The 18,359-nt window shown below is 46.9% G+C and overlaps 1 protein-coding gene and 1 pseudogene across 1 annotated transcript; both read left to right on the top strand.

Moving 5' to 3' along the window:
* Positions 1 to 4,081: 4,081 nt before the first annotated feature.
* Positions 4,082 to 5,017, top strand: LOC120395400 (olfactory receptor 51G2-like). The gene has a single exon (XM_039519764.1). It carries the CDS (start codon positions 4,082 to 4,084, stop codon positions 5,015 to 5,017), a length of 936 nt encoding a protein of 311 aa, XP_039375698.1.
* A 12,125-nt stretch (positions 5,018 to 17,142) lies between these two features.
* On the top strand, positions 17,143 to 18,077 carry LOC120395406 (annotated as a pseudogene).
* The last annotated feature ends 282 nt before the right edge of the window (positions 18,078 to 18,359 follow it).

Raw genomic sequence — 18,359 nt, 5'->3', positions numbered from 1 at the left:
ATAGTAGCCAAGTTTTAATTAACTGACAGTGAGTTTTAGTTGATTGCCAACTTAATTGTCCATATATGGTAAGTTGAGGTTTATTTGACCAGTGTGTTATTTATAAAGCACTTCATTTTCCTTTTCTTGATGCTTGAGGGTTCCTTCACTGTATACTGATATCTTGTGGTGTTTTTGTGGTGGGATATCTTTTAGTATCTTTGGTCTGTAGGATTTGATTGCATGTTTCTTCCCTACTATATTTTTTAAGTTCATATGGACCTCTTTTGCTAGCAACCCAGCACATCCTACTTTATGAAACTCTCTGAGGAGTTTTAGAGAGGAGTTAAGGGAATTCCCTAACACATAGCTTTCTGCCATGTTAGACTGTGAGTCCTACAGAGAGCAGTTGACTTCCTTACCAGAACAGTGGTTGGGGATCACCAGTGTTGACAGATGTTCTGCTGCTTGTGTGTGTTCTCCCTGTGTGCTGTCACAGCTCTGCGCAGACAGATGGCACAGCAGACCTCGAGAGAACCACCCAATAAATCCACACGGTCGGTTTTCAGTGAAGGCACTTGGTCAGGTTTATTGCCAATGAAGCATGGTGCTAATGGTTACAGGAACACGCACAGATATATGCCCATGACAATGGACTGGCTCAGTGAATGGCAGGACTTTCCATTCTCCTGTCGGCCAGAGAAACATATTGCCTCTGAGATACATCTTTATACACAGATACAAACAAGTTACCTATTGCCCCTGAAATATCAGAGTGCCACCCTCTAACGTTTTAGGCTGCCACCCACTGACATATCCAAGGGCTGCCCGTTACCTTGTACATGTTGGTTTCATCAAAACATCTCTATCCATCATGCTGTTGTTCCTGCCCTTCTCCTTAAGATGGGTCAGCATCTTCCTGATATCTTTGCCCAGTGATATTAATAGCAGTGTCCCAGCCTACTCAGCTTTTTTTTGTTTTTTCAAAAGGAGGCATTTGTCCTGTTTGCTCTTGCAGACTTGATCAGCCGGCAACAGCAAACAGGACAAATGCCCACTTCTGTCATAAAAGTGGGGAAGTGGGGAGTGGAGGAACGTTCGGGGCAGGCGAGTGGATATGCCAGCCCCAAGCCGGGGATGAGGCAGAGCTGGGAGGCAGGAGGCAGTGTTGCAGCCACAGGTGACAGCTTCCTGAAACTGGAGGATGCCCCTATTGGGTTCCAGTGACGGGTGACAGCTTCGCACAAGGGTGGGGGGACTAGGGCGAGAAACTGTGTGTCTCCTGTTTTATCTTTGGGAAATATTGTCACCCTAAGGGTGCTCAGTGTGGAAGGTTGATGGGGGGCTTGTGCTGCCACCTAGGGGTGTGGTCCTGTAGAACTAGAGACAGAGTTTCATGGTTTGAGCTAGAACTGTGTTGGAAAACAGAGCGGCCCCCACCTCCCCCACACAATTTTAACCCAATGATGCTGCCCAGCTGCAACTGCCTGAATCGCAAAGAGAAATTGGAGGTGTTTCATCTGCCTCTTCCTTATAACATAAATGAAGGTTGCACTGACGGAGTCTATGGCTGGACTCCAGGCAAGAAATGTTGAAACATCTGAACCAGTCTGTGGCTGGGATATTGTGCCCATCAGCTACTCTAATCATCCCTCCCATGTCTGTGCAGCCCCCTGCACCCTGTACAACTCACCCTTAAGCAGATCCTGTGGGCAGTGGCTACTAAGACAGGCCCTGGTAGCACATCTCTGATGAACATGTGCTAGCAGGGAGCTGGAGAGGGTCCTAGAGCAGTTGTGGAGGCCCAGAGATTGTGGGGAGGGGGCCTAGCTACTAGTGGATCACTGAGATCTGTGCCTAACTTTGGGGAGCCCTGGATCCTGGGTCCCCCTTTCCATTCCTCAGGGAGAAGGGATGGGACCTCCCCTCCTGGAATGATTCAAGGGAAATTTCCAGGTACAGAGCATTGTGGAATATCCCTTCCCTGGCCCACATCCTGGTTTTAGTAATACGGGAAATGGGGGCTGCCGGGGAGAAATATGCTCCTATATTATTATAATTATATTTTATTTTATTTCAGCAAGATCACAGCAGTGACAACTTCATTTCTACCCCTCGGACGTCTCCAAGGTAGCCAGGTGACTAATCGAAATCATATGAACAGTGATGACAAGCCTGGATTCCAGAATAGAGCCTGCAACAGGGTTCACACTGCAATCCAGGTGGGTAGGTTCACTATGCATCCTCTGTGATTTGGCTTTCTGCAGTTTGCCTTTGGCCACGATGGGGGTTAAAGCTGGTGCACACTATGCCAAGCAGCTGAAGTTCCCTGATGGCCAAGTGCCCCCCAAGGGAATGTGCAGGCATGCTTCATAAAGACAGTTGCCTTCCTATCTGAACAGATACTGTGTGCTACCTCTCCAATGACTCATTTTCCTTTAGGAGAAAGACTTCTGGTGTCAGCAGCTCCTCGTCTAGCAGGAATTGGGTACGTTGGGAGGTTTCACTGTCTTTAAAACGTGAAATGAAGGGGAAAGGCTGCAAGCTGTTTCCATTTGCAGATGTTCTGTGCAGCGGCAGCAAACTCAGCTGGTCTGTTGGGGTGACTCAGTGACAGGGGCTGGAGGGCAGGAGCGCTCGGTCACTTGGCAACCCCCACACTACATCTACCCATGAACCAAGGTGGGTTATTCAAACTACACAGAAAAGTGATGTTCAAGGTGAGCTCGGAGCGTTAAAACTCCAGTGCCCTGAGTTAGGATTTGTCAAGTAGTCCCATTTCTAGAGGAGCAGTGTGCTCTGGGCCCGATCCTGAAATCCCACGGAATATCAGTGACTAGTTCACAAATTACCTCAGGTTTATTTGTTCCAGGAAATGTAATCAGTAAATGCATATACAATTACTTTATTCTCTGGTTCGATTGTGAAGGCAGGAATTCAGAGCTGCACTGCTCTGTGGTAACAGGTCCCATTGGGAATATTTTTGTTTCCTGAGTAGAGAAGGGCTCCAGCATTTCTGCCTTGTATATACCCCTCAGAGTTACAGGGCTACCTACATCTTTTCCCCCTCTCTGGTCTCCAAGTGCCAGATATCAGGCATAACAGCTTTCCCTCCCCACCCAACTGAAGTAACTCTGTCATCTTGTAACTTTGCAGATATCTACGGACCCTTGCCTGGTGAGAGGATGCAGGACCTGTGAGAATGAAGAGAAGCTTGTACGGTGAATGCACTGTCTGGATTCAGTCAACATGGTTGAGGCAAATCACTTCAGCTCCTCTTGGAGGGATTCTTGGAGGTAAAAGTGTATCACCTGGTGCATTTGGTAAGGGAAAGTTAATAGAGCCCTGTTCTGAAGCAATTAACCCATGTAAATCTGGAGTGATACCACTGAAGATATTGAATTCAGAACCTGGCCCTAAGAATTTATCCCATGTGCTGGAAAGGGGCAGACACATTTATAAATAGCTTCAGTCCCGGAGAGATAAATACAATGACCAGTATCACCATGCACTTGCACACATGCCATGATAAAATGGGCCAGAAAGAGTGTCTATGGGAAGATCACAACTGTAAAATCACATAGTGCACAATAGGCTGTGGAACTCCCAGCTACAAGATATCTATGGGACCAAGAGCTTAGCAGGCTTCAAGGAGGGATGAGATGTTTATATGGGTAAAAATTAAACCCCATTAAGGTTGTTAGGATCTCTTTTAAAAAGTCTTGGAAGGGCTCTAAACCTTCCTGATTTACACCACCAAATATGTCTAAGTACCGGGTGTCGGGGGAAACTTTCCCTGGGAGCAGGGTATCTCATAGCTGCCTATTGCAAGACTTGTTCCACTTTCCTCTGAAGAATCTGGGAAATAGCCACTCAGTAATGAGCCGAATGGACCACATGTCTGATCCAGTCTGGCAGTGCCTATCTTCCTGGTGGTGGTGAAAATCCAAGACTATACGGTTATTCATTTTCCTTGAGATCCTGGGAGTCTCTAAACTTGCATTGAGAGCAGAAAGATGTCTCCCTAAATATCATCTAGTCTCCTGTTATTTCTCCTTTCAGAAACTAAAGTTCAAAACACCTTGGACCTGCCCAGGACATTATGTCAGCTGTCAATGACACCAAATTCAGCTCTACAGTGTTCCTTCTCACTGGGATACCAGGGCAGGAAGACGTCCATCTCTGGATCTCTATCGCCTTCTGCTTAATGTACGTTATTTCGATAATAGGAAATTCAGTTATTCTGTTCATTATAAAAACGGATCCAAGCCTCCATGAGCCCATGTACATTTTCCTTTTCATGTTGGCCGTCACAGACATTGGCTTATCGATAGCCACCATGCCGACGATACTGGGCATATTCTTGTTTAACTCTAGGCAAATCAGCTTCAATGCCTGTTTTACCCAGTTGTTCTTTATTCACTCGCTTCAATGCATTGAATCTTCTGTGCTCTTGTTTATGGCCTTTGACCGCTTCATTGCAATCTGTAACCCACTGAGATATGCTTCCATCTTAACCCTGCCGAGAATAGCCAAGATGGGACTGGTGTGTGTGCTAAGAGGAGTATCCATAATATTCCCACTTCCCTTTCTCCTGAAACGGTCCCAATACTGTCGAGCCAATATCCTGTCCCATTCCTACTGTGTGCAGCAGGAAGTCATGAAATTGTCTTGTTCAGACAACAGATTCAACAACATCTATGGCTTGTATCTTTCATTCTCAATGATTGGGTTGGATTCACTGCTCATCTTCCTCTCGTATGTGATGATCCTCAAAACAGTGCTGAGCGTTGTGTCCCAGACAAAGTGCCTGAGGGCCCTTAACACTTGCGTGTCTCACCTCTGTGTCGTCCTGCTCTTCTACACTCCAGAGATTGGTTTGTCTATGATACACAGATTCGGGAACAGATCCACTCACCTGCTTCAGATTCTCCTGGGCTACGTCTACCTTCTGGTCCCGCCCCTGATGAACCCAGTTGTGTACAGCATGAAAAGCAAACACCTTCGGTCGAGGATAATCAGATTGTTCATCAAGTGAAGAGTCTGTTCTTCACCCACTTCCAGCACTGGTGATATGGGAGATCAAAAACACGAGACACGGACACTTGTTCCATCCTGGACCCTTACACCTGAGACAAGATGTGCTACTCATCTCCTCTCTATAGATAGAAGTTGAGACGGGGTGTAAGGCTTGGAGGAAAGGGAAAGAGACTGACCCACCTGCTGGTGAGTGAGGACAGCACACAGGGGGAAAGAGACCAAGGCAGGCAGCAGCATTTACAAAGTGACCGTGTTTGTGGAGAGCCAGGGGACCGGTGGAATTCCTCTTGATACAGTCAATAAAGAGAAGGGACGTGGATGTTGTTTCCTGTTACTCCTGGCCTGCCCTTGTCCTGTCTCTGGTTAAACAGCCATAGGACATGGAGAAAGCTGCAGAGCTGTTGTGCAGTCTCAGTCCTGATTCACTGTGAGCGCTCTGGTTGCTGTGTGATCCATGAGGGCTGCAGGAGCTGTGGACAGGGGCTATTCAAGGTGCACGGCAACCCACCCTTCCCCTATGCCCTCAGCCAGGTGCTTGTAACTGAGTCGTGTCAGAGACATAATTAACGTTGGAGAAGCTTTTCAGGCAACCGCCCCTGCACACAGTTGATGTTTCAGCACTGCACACCTGCTGAGCCCATTCCCCCCTCCCCCGAGCAGAGCTGACTGTGTGAGGGAGGGTCTGACACACAGGAGTCCTGACAAGAGCCCGAGGCCAAGGTTCCCTCCCTGTCCCCTGTGTTTCTGCTGCCCCAGCTGCTTTCCAAGAGGTGGAAATGGGAATCAGCTCCCCCAGAGAGGCCCAGGTAGCTCCTGTCCCAGTCCAGCCCATTCACTGTAGGGTGAGCACCTGTTCAAAAGGCAACAGTGGAACATATGCAGGGGCCCCATCCCCTGCGTGGCCCTGCCCCTGCTCTGCCTTTCTCCCTGAGGCATCTCCCTCTGCCCCATCTCTTACCTGAATCCACAACCCCCTGCTCCATCCCCTTCCCACTTTGCCCCTCCCTCTAACCCATCTCTTCCCCAGAACCCCACCCCCTGCTCCTCCTCTTTACCTGAGGCTCCAACCCCTCTCCAAACCCAAAGCCAGAGCCAGGCCATTGTAAGAGCTGCCCCGGTTTCCAGAACCACTGTAAGGAGCCCCAGACCCTACTCCTATCCCGGGCAGATGGCTGGTGGGCCCGAGAGCAGCCCCCATCTTCTATCACCAAACCCAAGACATACCCCCAGGGAAGTTGGAGAGTCCAGGTCTCCCCACATTGGCCCAGAATTGGAAGAGCAGGGGGCAGAGATTTGAGGGAAGAGATGAGGCAGAGGGTGTGGCAAGCCTGAACCAATGCTAACCGCAGCAGGCAGGGCGGGGGAGTCTCCTGAGGAAAGGAGGAGGATGGGGCTGGAGGGTAGGAGACCTTGTGTTTTGGAGACAACTAAATTAATGTGATCCCACAAAGGGGACCCTTGTTTTAAGTACCCCAGGCTGACAGTAAGATTGAGGGTTAAACAAAATTGCCCAGCAGGGCCCCCGCCCCCGTAGTAGCTGCGTATCCTGTGCTGCTGGAGGTGGTATCCCCAGAAATAGAGTGGCTTTCTGTACTGAATTTGACAAATGGTTTTTTAAAGTTTACCTTAAATCCAGAATCCCAGTACCAAATGGCTTCTGTGTTCCAGGGTACTCGATATTGCTAAAATGTTTTGTCTATGGGGTACTGTGATATACCCACAATATTCCATACTGCTGTAAAAATAGGTTTAAATAATTGTTGCAAACAAATAAATTGTGAGGTATATAAACAATATCTTTCTAGTAAGAAAACAGAAAAGGAGCATAAAGGGTTTGTGCAGTGGTTACCTGGTTGTTCCTTAAAAAAAACACAATAAACCTAAACTAAAGAAGCAGCTAGTGCATGGGGAAGCTTGAAAAAGGGGTTAATGAAAACATCTGCTTTGGTCACCCCAACAATAAGTTCCCATTCGTGTTATATCCTAGCGCTAAAAGTTTCTGTACTGTTAGTATAATCATGCAAAGTACCAGTACTGGGGAAAAAACACCTGCTGCATACTAAACCAAAGCATTAGCAGCTCCAAAAAGCAAATTAAAACTCTGTAAGCAAACTGCTCTTGCCGCTTCCTAAACATTACAACAAGCCCAAGCACTTGTCACAGCAAATAAAGTTATTGTAAAAAGCCATCATGCTCTAAAAAAACTCGTAAGTCATAACAATTTATCCAAAGGTCATATAAAAATAAATAAATCTATACAATGGATCTTTGCTGTCATAACAAAAAATGTTCAATTGGTTACCCGAAAAAAACCCCCTAAAATATCTGTATGGAGTCTAATCTTAAAAGGTCAAAAACATATTTATAAACCCCGCAAAAAATCTACAGCACACGCTGTCTTTAAGGTAACTCTGGCTTAACAGCTAATCGAAAAATAAAAATAAAGACATCAGCATCGATAACAACATTGCACTACCCGTGCATTCAGTATGACAATGATTTGTAACCCAGCACCAGCCACAGTTGATCACTTTGAACAACACCGCTCTGTCTGCTGGATATCTAGGCAGAGTAGACGAGTTTATATAAATACAGTTTGCTCCTGAAGTCTCTCCTCATCCCAGCCTGCTGTCAGGGGAGAACTCACCCAGATCCTGCTGACACAGGCTGATGCACCAGGTGATATTATGGAGTTGCCTGCCATAGTAGTGGACTGGGCTTCTTGATCCAGGAGGTCCCTTCCAGGCCTATGTCCCTATGTCCCATTAGCCCACTTTGCTACACACCGGGAGCTCGTATGGAGTTACTTGTCCACTATGCCCTGGCCGATGGATTTGGCCCTCAATAGATTCCGGAAAAAGCATGACTCAGCGTTTTCATCTGGAAGAGGAATTGTTCGTGGGATCCTGTTTAGTGATATCACAGGAGCTTAATTCCCTGAGTTTCTGGTAATCTCAGCATGCTGAGCTCCCAGCTGCTCCATCCCCAGCCACTAGCCTCAGAGAGAAAGGATGGTTCAGTGGTTAAAGTGCTGGCCTGGGATACGGAAGAATTGGCTTCAGTTCAGGCTCTTGAACTGACTTCTTCTGTGACTTTGGGAAACTCACTTAGTCCCTCTGTTCTTCAGCAATATGTGTTTTAATACGGCTCAATGTAAAGGTTACATCTAGGAACAAAGGATGCTGGTCATCCTTACCAGATCGGGGAGGCAGTGCTGGGAAGCAGTTACTCTGAAAATGACTTGGGGGTCATAGTGGTTAATCAGTGTTTATGACCTCCCAGTGCAACACTGCGGCCAAAAACGCTCCTGCAATCTGGGATGTATAACCAGGAGAATCTGAAATTGGAGCAGAGAGGTTATTTTACCTCTTTATTTGGCACTGGTGTGACTGCTGCCAGAATATTGTGTCTAGTTCTGATGTCTACAGTTCTTGATGGACGTTGATAAATTGGAGAAGGTGCAGAGAAGAGACATGTGAATGATGAAAGGATTAGAAAACCTGCCTTAGAATAACTGACTCAAGGATCTCAGTCTATTTAGCTTAACAAAGAGAAGATTAAGGGGTGACTTGTTCACAGTCTGTACATAGTGGTGTGAGGAACAAATGTTTAACAATGGGCTCTTCAGTCTAGCAGAGAAAGTTATAACAGGAGTTAGACAAATTCAGACTCGAGCTAAGGTGTAATTTTTTTAACAATGAGGGTAATTAACCACTGGGAAAATTTACCAAGGGTTGTGGTAGATTCTCCAGCACTGATGATTGTTAAATCAAGGCGGGATGTTGTTCTCACAGCTCTTCTCTAGAATTTTTTGGGGCAGGTCTCTGATCTGTATTATATAGGCAGTAAAATTAGGTGATCACTGTTGACAGAAGTTCGGCTGTGAGTGTGTTTTTTCCCTGTGTGTTGTCACAGCTCTGCGCAGACAGCTGGCAGAGGAGACCTTGAGTGAATCACCCAGAAAATCCACAGACTCGGTTTTCAGCAAAGGAACGTGGTCAGGTTTATTGCCAACGAAGCACAGTGCTAATGCGCTCGCTCAGTGGTTACAGGAACACTAACACATGTATGCGTGTGACAACGGACCGGCTCAGTGAATGGCGGGACTTTCCGTTCTTCCCTCAGCCTGACAAAGACATTGCCTTTGAGATACACGGATACAGACAAGTTATGTATTACTCCTCACGTATCCGGGTGCCAGCCACTGATGTAAAGAGGGGCCGCCCATTACCTTCTACATGTTAGTTTGATCAAAACATCTTGATCCATCATACTGTTATCTTGACTTTATCCTTAAGATTGTCGCAACCCTATACATAGTTATGGCTCTGTATGGCCAATTGTCGGTCCACGGCCATCTTGTTCTGCTAAAAGGACAAGGCAGCCTCCATCTTGGACCAGGTTCTTGTTCAACAGGAGAGGGCAGAGACGTAATTCTGCCCAGCAACACCGTGGTGTCGTGTGCAACCCATAGAGTGCGGTGTGCAACATTCTAGTGCTGTGTGCTTTTTCCCGCTCTTTTCGCATGGTCATCTAAGGGTCAAGCTAGTGCCTTGTGCAGAGATGCCAGTGTGCCGTGTGCAAATCCTGTTGGCATGGGGGGCAACAGCTTGGAGCCTGAAGGGTGTAGGAGCCAGGGACCAATGAGATGCTGACATGAGTGAGTGAGACCCTTCGAATAAAACTAGGTTTCCCCCCAAAATTTGTGTGGAGTGTCCGCGTGTCAGCTGAAGGGCCTGATCAACCTTTCAGCCAGGGTCTCCTCCCGTTATAGCTAGCTCGTGTCGTGTCATTTTGGATTTATCACTTTGGATTTATCGTTTTGGATCTATTTCTATCAGCTCATCATGCTTCTGGTGTCTGCTCTGCTGGTCAGCTGCACCTGGAGTGCGGTATTTGCATTCTAATTTCTGACATTTTGCTTACCTAGCTTCCCCTCTTTTTCCCCCTTCCTAACTCAGTACCAAGTGTGTATACAGTATATGAGAGTTGAATTATTGAGCTCATAATTGCACAGTTGTCTAGTTTGTATATTTGTTCTGGGTTTTAGTAGATAGTTAATTGTAGACTGTTTTAGGTTGTGTGAGTTACTGCTCTGTCTTTGTGTGGAGTGCTTGGTGCTGGGTGCTGTCTCCATCTGAGGATTAGCTGACCAAGGGGTTTCTGTCCCCGCGGTCTGTGTGAGTGGAAGCTGCACAATCACAGCCGCACCACACTCTGGGTAAAACCCTTAGTGTGAAAGCAAGGGCGGTTGAGGCAGTGGCCTGTGGGTCTCTTTTCTGTGTTGCACCGGGCACCGCTCTGACGAACCCGATTTCCTCCTTGTGTAACTGGTGTGTCTGTCTACTCAGTGTGAAGCAGTGAGCAGTATAGATTTGTATTGTTAATGATTTTTGGGTGTGTTTGTATTGTTTAATAACATCCCAGCTAAGAATTGCCCCGCTCCTTGTCCAACGTTGTAACTATCCCCCCAATAAACGCAGCCACTTGGCTTTAAACTTTATTCTGGTCCAGCCTGTTTTTCCTCTCCCAATACCAAAGCTGATCGAACCGCAATCGGTTTCGGACAAAGATGAGTCGGAATGCTCTTCTTGTCTTTGGGGAATGTGATTAGTATTGGGGTGTTCTGGTACCACCTTTCTGGAATTTGTTTGAGTATATATATCGTGCCTATGACTACTTAAGAATGTGTGTTTCTGCAATGTCAGCCCTGTTCGTGCAAGATTCTGTGAACTGGGCCTGCCTCTTGTTCACAGCATCACTTTGCTTTATAACTGCAAAGTTCTGACTACTGTAGCCCAGGCCTCATACGAGGCCTCTGCTATAGGGCCTCAAGTCTTAGGCATTCTCTCAACTACATTCCCCCACATTTTGTCTTTTTATGGGGAGGAGGTTTACCCATCGTTCCAGAAAAGCATAATGCATGGACTGAAGATGAACCAGTGGGCTAAACACTGTTATGTGGCAACCTTACTTTACCATTCATAATGCGACATCTGTCCCATATTCCCTTGCACATTCCCTCATACGACTGATGGACAGATTTTATTTTCCAATTGTGTTTAGTCCCCTATGGTGGACCTGAGAATGTTAGGCCCGGGACCATGACTGAAGAATGTAGTTTTATGACTGAGCCTTAGTAGACTGGCCCTTTTACTTTGGTGCCACCACAGAGAGCCACACACTCCTCTTAGGGCAATTACAGTTATCACCTCTATCATCAGTAGTAGTAGGCTGAGTGTTTTGAAATGCTGGGATAAGCATTGGTATAATGTGTTCCACTGTACTATGTATATGAGAAGTAAAACAAATTTGGAGTGGTGACATTACAAATGAGGCCTTTATATATAAATGTCTTGCAATTAGTTACTACCCAGTGCGGTCCATTCATTTTATAGACTACCCTTACTACTGGTTGTCACCCTCTGGTAAACTTTACTAGGCAGGAAACAGAGATGTCTAGCTTCTTTGTTCCATGGGTTGTATTACTCTGTGATACATCAGTAGCTGACATAGATCCAGTTGTTTCTCATGGACGCTGTCTTCCAGATAGCCTACTGAATGGAGAGTAACCAACTTCTCCAATATTGCCATGTTAGGATGTTGTATTGGTACCCAGACCCTGAACAAGATGGTCTTGAATAACATGTGCCTCACTTAGGATGCAGTTTCATTAATCCAAATTATGACTGGTACTGCCAGGGAATAGGTTTACCCAATTTGTACTTACTATGTCACATATATATGCTTACCACTTTGTTTTTAACTTGACTTCATGTTGTTTGCTGCCATTCTCCCCTCCCCGAGCAGAGCTGCCTGTGTGAGTGAGGGTCTGACACTCAGGAGTCCTGACAAGAGCCTGAGGCCCAGTTTCCCTCCCTGTCCCCTGTGTTTGTGCTTCCCCAGCTGCTTTCCAAGGGGTGGAAATGGGAATCAGCTCCCCCAGAGAGGCCCAGATAGCTCCTGTCCCAGTCCAGCCCATTCACTGTAGGGTGAGCACCTGTTCAAAAGGCAAAAGCAGAACATATGCAGGGACCCATCCCCTGTGTGGCCCCGCCCCTGCTCTTCCTTTTTCCCTGAGGCACCTCCCTCTCCCCCATCTCTTACCTGAATCCACAACCCCCTGCTCCATCCCCTTCCCCCTTAGCCCCTCCCTCTGCCCCATCTCTTCCCCAGAACCCCACCCCCTGCTCCTCCTCTTTACCTGAGGCTCCAACCCCTCTCCAAACCCAAAGCCAGAGCCAGGCCATGGTAAGATCTGCCCAGGTTTCCAGAACCACTGTAAGGAGCCCCAGACCCTACTCCTATCCTGGGCAGGTGGCTGATGGGCCCGAGAGCAGCCCCCATCTTCTATCACCAAACCCAAGACATACCCCCAGGGAAGTTGGAGAGTCCAGGTCTCCCCACATTGGCCCAGAAGTGGAAGAGCAGGGGGCAGAGATCTGAGGGAAGAGATGAGGTGGAGGGTGTGCAAGCCTGAACCAATGCTAACCGCAGCAGGCAGGGCGGTGGAGTCTCCTGAGTAAAGGAGGATGGGGCTGGAGGGTAGGAGAGTTTGTGTTTTGGAGAAGACTGAATTAATGCGACCCCACAAAGGGGGCTCTTGTTTTAAGTACCCCAGGGTGAGAGTAAGATTGATGGTTAAACAAAATTGCTAAGCAGGGACCCCCCCGTAGTAGCTGCGTATCCTGCGCTGCTGGAGGTGGTATCCCCAGAAATTGAGTGGTTTTCTGTACTGAATGTGACAAATGGCTTTTTCAAGTTTACTTTAAATCCAGAATCCCAGTACCAAATGGCTTCTGTGTTCCAGGGTACTCGATATTGCTAAAATGTTTTGCCTATGGGGTACTGTGATACACCCACAATATTCTATACTGCTGTAAAAATATGTTTACAAAATTGTTGCAAACAAAAAAATTGTGAAGTATATAAACAATATCTTGCTAGTAAGTAAAACAGAAAAGGATCATTAAAGGGTTTGTGCAGCAGTTACTGGGTTGTTCCTTAAAAAACACAATAAATCTAAACTAAAGAAGCAGCTGCAACTGCCTGAATCGCCAAGAGAAATTGGAGGTGTTTCATCTGCTTCTTCCTTATAACATAAATGAAGGTTGCACTGACGGAGTCTATGGCTAGACTTGGGGCATAGAAATGTTGAAACATCTGAAACAGTCTAGGGCTGGGGTATTATGCCCCACAGCTACTCTAATCATCCCTCCCATATCTGTGCAGCCCCCTGAACCCTGTACAACTCACCCTTAAGCAGATCCTGCAGGCTGTGGCCACCGTGACAGGTCCTGGTAGCACATCTCTGATGAACCTGTGCTAGCAGGGAGCTGGAGAGGGTCCTAGAGCAGTTGTGGAGGCCCAGAGATTGTGGATGGGTGAGCCTAGCTACCAGTGGATCACTGAGATCTGTGCATAACTTTGGGGAGTCCTGGATCCTGGGTCCCTGTTTACATTCCTCAGGGAGAAGGGACGGGACTTCACATCCTGGAACGATACAAGGGAAATTTCCAGGTACAGAGCATTGTGGAATATCCTTTCCCTGGCCCGCACCCTGGTTTAGTAATACAGGAAATGGGGGCTGCCGGGGAGAAATATACTCCTATATTTTTATAATTACATTTTATTTAATTTCAGCAAGATCACAGCTGTGACAGGTTAATTGCTACCTCTCGTACGTTTCCAAGGTAGCCAGGTGACTAATCAAAATCATATGAACAGTGATGACAAGCCCAGATTCCAGGAATAGAGCTGCAGCAGGGCGGGCGCTGCAGTCCAGGTTTGCAGGATCACTACTCATACTCTTTGATTTGGCTTCCTGCAGTTTGCTTTGGCCATGATAGGGGTTAAAGCTGGTGCACAGGAAGCCAAGAAGCTGAAGATCCCTCATGGCCAAGTGGCCCCCGAGGGAATGTGCAGACAGGCTTCATAAAGACAGTTGCCTCCGTGTCTGAACAGACACTGCCTGCTGCCCGTGCTACCTCTCCAATGACTCCTTTTGCTTTGGGCTGAAGACTTCTGGTGTCAGCAGCTGCTCATATAGCAGGAATTGGGTACGTTGGGAGGTTTCACTGTCTTTAAAACGTGAAGTGAAGGGGAAAGGCTGCAAGCTGTTTCCATTTGCAGATGTTCTGTGCAGCGGCAGCAAACTCAGCTGGTCTGTTGGGGTGACAGGGGCTGGAGGGCAGGAGCGCTAGGTCACTTGGCAACCCCTCCCCTATACCTGCCCATGAACCAAGGTGGGCTTTTCAAGCTACACAGAAATCTGATATTCGAAGTGAGCTCTGAGCGGTAAAACTCCAGTATCGTGGGTTAGGATTTGTCAAGTTGTCCCATTTCTAGAGGAGCAGTGTGCTCTGGGCCCAATCCTGAAATCCCACGGAATATTAGTGACTAGTTCACAAATTACCTCAGGGTTATTTGTCCCAGGCAATGTAATCAGTAAATGCATATACAATTATTTTATTCTCTGGTTTGTTTGTGAAGGCAGGAATTCAGAGCTGTGTTGCTCTGTGGTAACAGGTCCGATAGGGCATATTTCTGTTTCCTGACTGGCTGAGGGCTCCAGCATTTCTGCCTTGTATATACCCCTCAGAGTTACAGGGCTACCTACATCTCTGCCATTCCTCTGGTCTCCAAGTGCCAGATGTCAGGCATAACAGCTTTCCCTCTCATTGAGTGAAATCCCACGATCCTCCCACCCTCAGACTGGGACCTTGTCTACCGCACACTGTGGGTCGAATGTGTTTTCCCTGCAGGTCCGAGTGGGTTAGGCACATGTGTTTCTTCCCTTTGTGAGCATGTGACTAGTGACAAGTGACCAGTCAGCCTTCTTGAACCCAAATACTGTTTAATTTGAACAGTAGGAATGAAGCATAACATGAAAGAATGATAGGATTTTAAAACAACAGCCTGTACATGTCTCTGACCCCAAACCCTCCCACTCTGACGGGGACCCAGGAACGCCGAGGGCCTTCAGACTTCCCCAGCGGTGTCTGTGCCTGTCGGTATGAAGAGATTCTCAGCAACAGATTCCACACCTCATCACAGACTCCTAGCACTGGCAAAACAAGCTGTGTAATGTGGCTGCAGCCCGGAAACAGGTTCTTCCCAGCTTGTAGCTACGGAGTGGTCTCTCAGCTTCCCTGAGGTGCTTACTGACAGATGGCTTTTCTTCAGCTGTTGCTTCCCTTTCTGCTTGTTTTCCAGCATCCTGTTAGTAAACTAACATGAACCATACTGGTTTCATCCAGTACAGCCATAACATAACAGTCAGCCAAATGTAGCTATAAAGCTTCCATCCTAAGAAATGGGTTTAACACGCACATTAATTATGACAGCTCAGCTCCATGTCGGATACAATGCTGTTCCCAGGTGCTACAGATATTATGAATACAGGACAAAGACAGTCAGAGAGAGAGCAATAGGTGACTTTCCTGTGTGAAATGAAGTTCCATTTCCATGAATACTCCTGCATTTGACTTTGAAATCCACTAACTGCAAACTCTCATCATGCCTGAATAACAGGTGCTAGAGTTACTGTGTACTAGAGAGTGAGAGTTCAGGGAATGAATATTTTCTATACTGATCCCAATGGCTGTTACCGCTCCGGATACAGGCTGCAGCCTGACAGATCACAACCTGAGGAGAACCAGTCAGCTATTAACCCAGGGACAGAGGAGCTACTAGACTTTTGTTTGCTGGCAATCAACTGAATGAGGGCTGGGACGCTGCAATCTTTTCAGGTTCTGAAGAAATCCCGATGACAGACATTACATTTTAAGTCCCACCCTAACCCAAGAAATCATTTCTGAAAGCGGATCAGAGGGGAAAGTATGGACTGACACGTGTATGCTGAAATACAGATGTGTAAATGTTATGCAAAAACTTTTCATTGTAATACAGATATTACAAACCAAACATTCATGCCATGCCTATATACTGAAAGCCAGAAGCAGTGTGTCATCTTGTAACTTTGCAGATATTTACGGACCCTTGCATGGTGAGAGGATGCAGGACCTGTGAGAATGAAGAGAAGCTTGTACGGTGAATGGACTGTCTGGATTCAGTCAACATGGTTGAGGCAAAGCATTTCAACTCCTCTTGGAGGGATTCTTAGGGGTAAAAGTGTATCACCTGGTGCATTTGGTAAGGGAAAGTTAATAGAGCCCCATTCTGAAGGAATTAACCCATGTAAATCTGGAGTGATACCACTGAAGATATTGAATTCAGAACCTGGCCCTAAGAATTTATCCCATGTACTGGAAAGAGGCAGAAACATTTATAAATAGCTTCAATCCCCGACAGATAAATACAATGACCAGCATCACCATGCACTTGCCGTGTGTTTGCACACACTCCATGATAAAATGGGCCAGAAAGAGTGTCTGTGCAAAGATCACAACTGTAAATGCACATAGTGCACAATAGGCTGTGGAACTCCTAGCTCAAGATATCTATGAGACCAAGAGCTTAGCAAGCTTCAAAGAGGGATGGGATGTTTATATGGGTAAAAATTAAATTCCATTATAGTTGTGAGGATCTTTTTCAAAAAGTCATGGAAGGACTCTAAACCTTCCTGATTTACACCACCAAATATGTCTAAGTAGTTGGTCTCAGGGAAACTTTCCTGGGAGCAGATTATCTCAGAGCTGCCAGGGCGACTCTAGGATTTGCACTGCCCCAAGCACGGCGGCATGCCCCGGGGGGAGCTCTGGCGGTCGCCAGTCCTGTGGCTCCGGTGGACCTCCCGCAGGCATGCATGCTGGAGGTCCACTGGAGCCTCCTGCCGCTCTCTGCTTGACGCGCTGGGGTCTGGAGCCGTCCCTGATAGCTGCCTATTGCAGGGCTTGTTCCACTTTCCTCTGAAGAATCTCAGAAATGTCCACTAAATACTGAGCTGAATGGACCACATGTCTGATCCAGTCTGGCAGTGTCTATCATCCTGGTGGTGGTGAAGACCCAAGACTATGTAGACGCTCATTTTCCTTGAGATCCTGGGAGTCTCTAGACTTGCACTGAGAGCAGAAAGATGTCTCCCTAAATATGATCTAGTCTCCTGTTATTTCTCCTTTCAGAAACTAAAGTTCAAAACTCCTTGCACCTGCCCAGGACATTATGTCAGCTGTCAATGACACCAAATTCAACTCTGCAGTGTTCCTTCTCACCGGGATATCTGGGCAAGAGGACGTCCATCTATGGATCTCTGTCTGCTTCTGCTTAATGTATGTTATTTCGATAATAGGAAATTCAGTCATTTTGTTCATTATAAAAACAGATCCAAGCCTCCATGAGCCCATGTACATTTTCCTTTCCATGTTGGCCGTCACAGACCTTGGCTTATTGATAGCCACCATGCCAACGATACTGGGCATATTCTTGTTTAACTCTAGGGAAATCAGCTTTAATGCCTGTTTTACCCAGTTGTTCTTTATTCAGTCGCTTCAATGCATTGAGTCTTCCGTACTCTTATTGATGGCCTTTGACCGCTTCATCGCCATCTGTAACCCACTGAGATATGCTTCCATTTTAACACTGCCAAGAATAGCCAAGATGGGACTGATGTGTTTGCTAAGAGGAATAGCCGTAATATTCCCATTCCCTCTTCTCCTGAAACGGTTCCAATACTGTCGAGCCAATGTCCTCTCCCATTCCTACTGTGCGCACCAGGAGGTCATGAAGTTGGCTTGTTCAGACATCACAGTCAACAACCTCTATGGCTTGTCTCTTTCATTCTTAATGATGGGGTTGGATTTACTGCTCATCTTCCTCTCGTATGTGATGATCCTCAAAACAGTGCTGAGCGTTGTGTCGCAGACAAAGTGTCTTCGGCCCTGAACACCTGTGTCTCCCACCTCTGTGTCTTCCTGCTCTTCTACACTTCAGAGATTGGTTTGTCTGTGATACACAGATTCGGGAACAGCTCTACTCACCTGCTTAAGATTCTCCTGGGCTATGTCTACCTGCTGGTCCCGCCTCTGATGAACCCAGTCGTGTACAGCGTGAAAAGCAAACACCTTCGATCGAGGATAATCAGATTGTTCATCAAGTGAAGGATCAGTTCATCACCCACTTCCAGCACTGGTGACACTGGAGACGAAAACCCAGGACACAGACACTTATTCCATCCTGGACCCTTACATCTGAGACAAGATTTGAGCAGGTGGTAGGACTAGATGACCTCCTGAGGTCCCGTCCAACCATGATTCTATGATTCTATGATTCTAAGATGAGCTACTCATCTCCTCTCTATAGAAAGAGGTTGAGATGGGGTCTAAGACTTGGAGGATTCTGAATGAGACTTCCCCCACCTGCTCGTGAGTGAGGACAGCACA

Source organism: Mauremys reevesii, linkage group 1 (assembly GCF_016161935.1).
Source record: "Mauremys reevesii isolate NIE-2019 linkage group 1, ASM1616193v1, whole genome shotgun sequence".
Taxonomy (NCBI): Eukaryota; Metazoa; Chordata; order Testudines; family Geoemydidae; genus Mauremys; species Mauremys reevesii.
The sequence above is the reverse complement of the archived record's forward strand: the minus strand, read 5'-3'. Positions and strand labels throughout refer to the sequence as shown.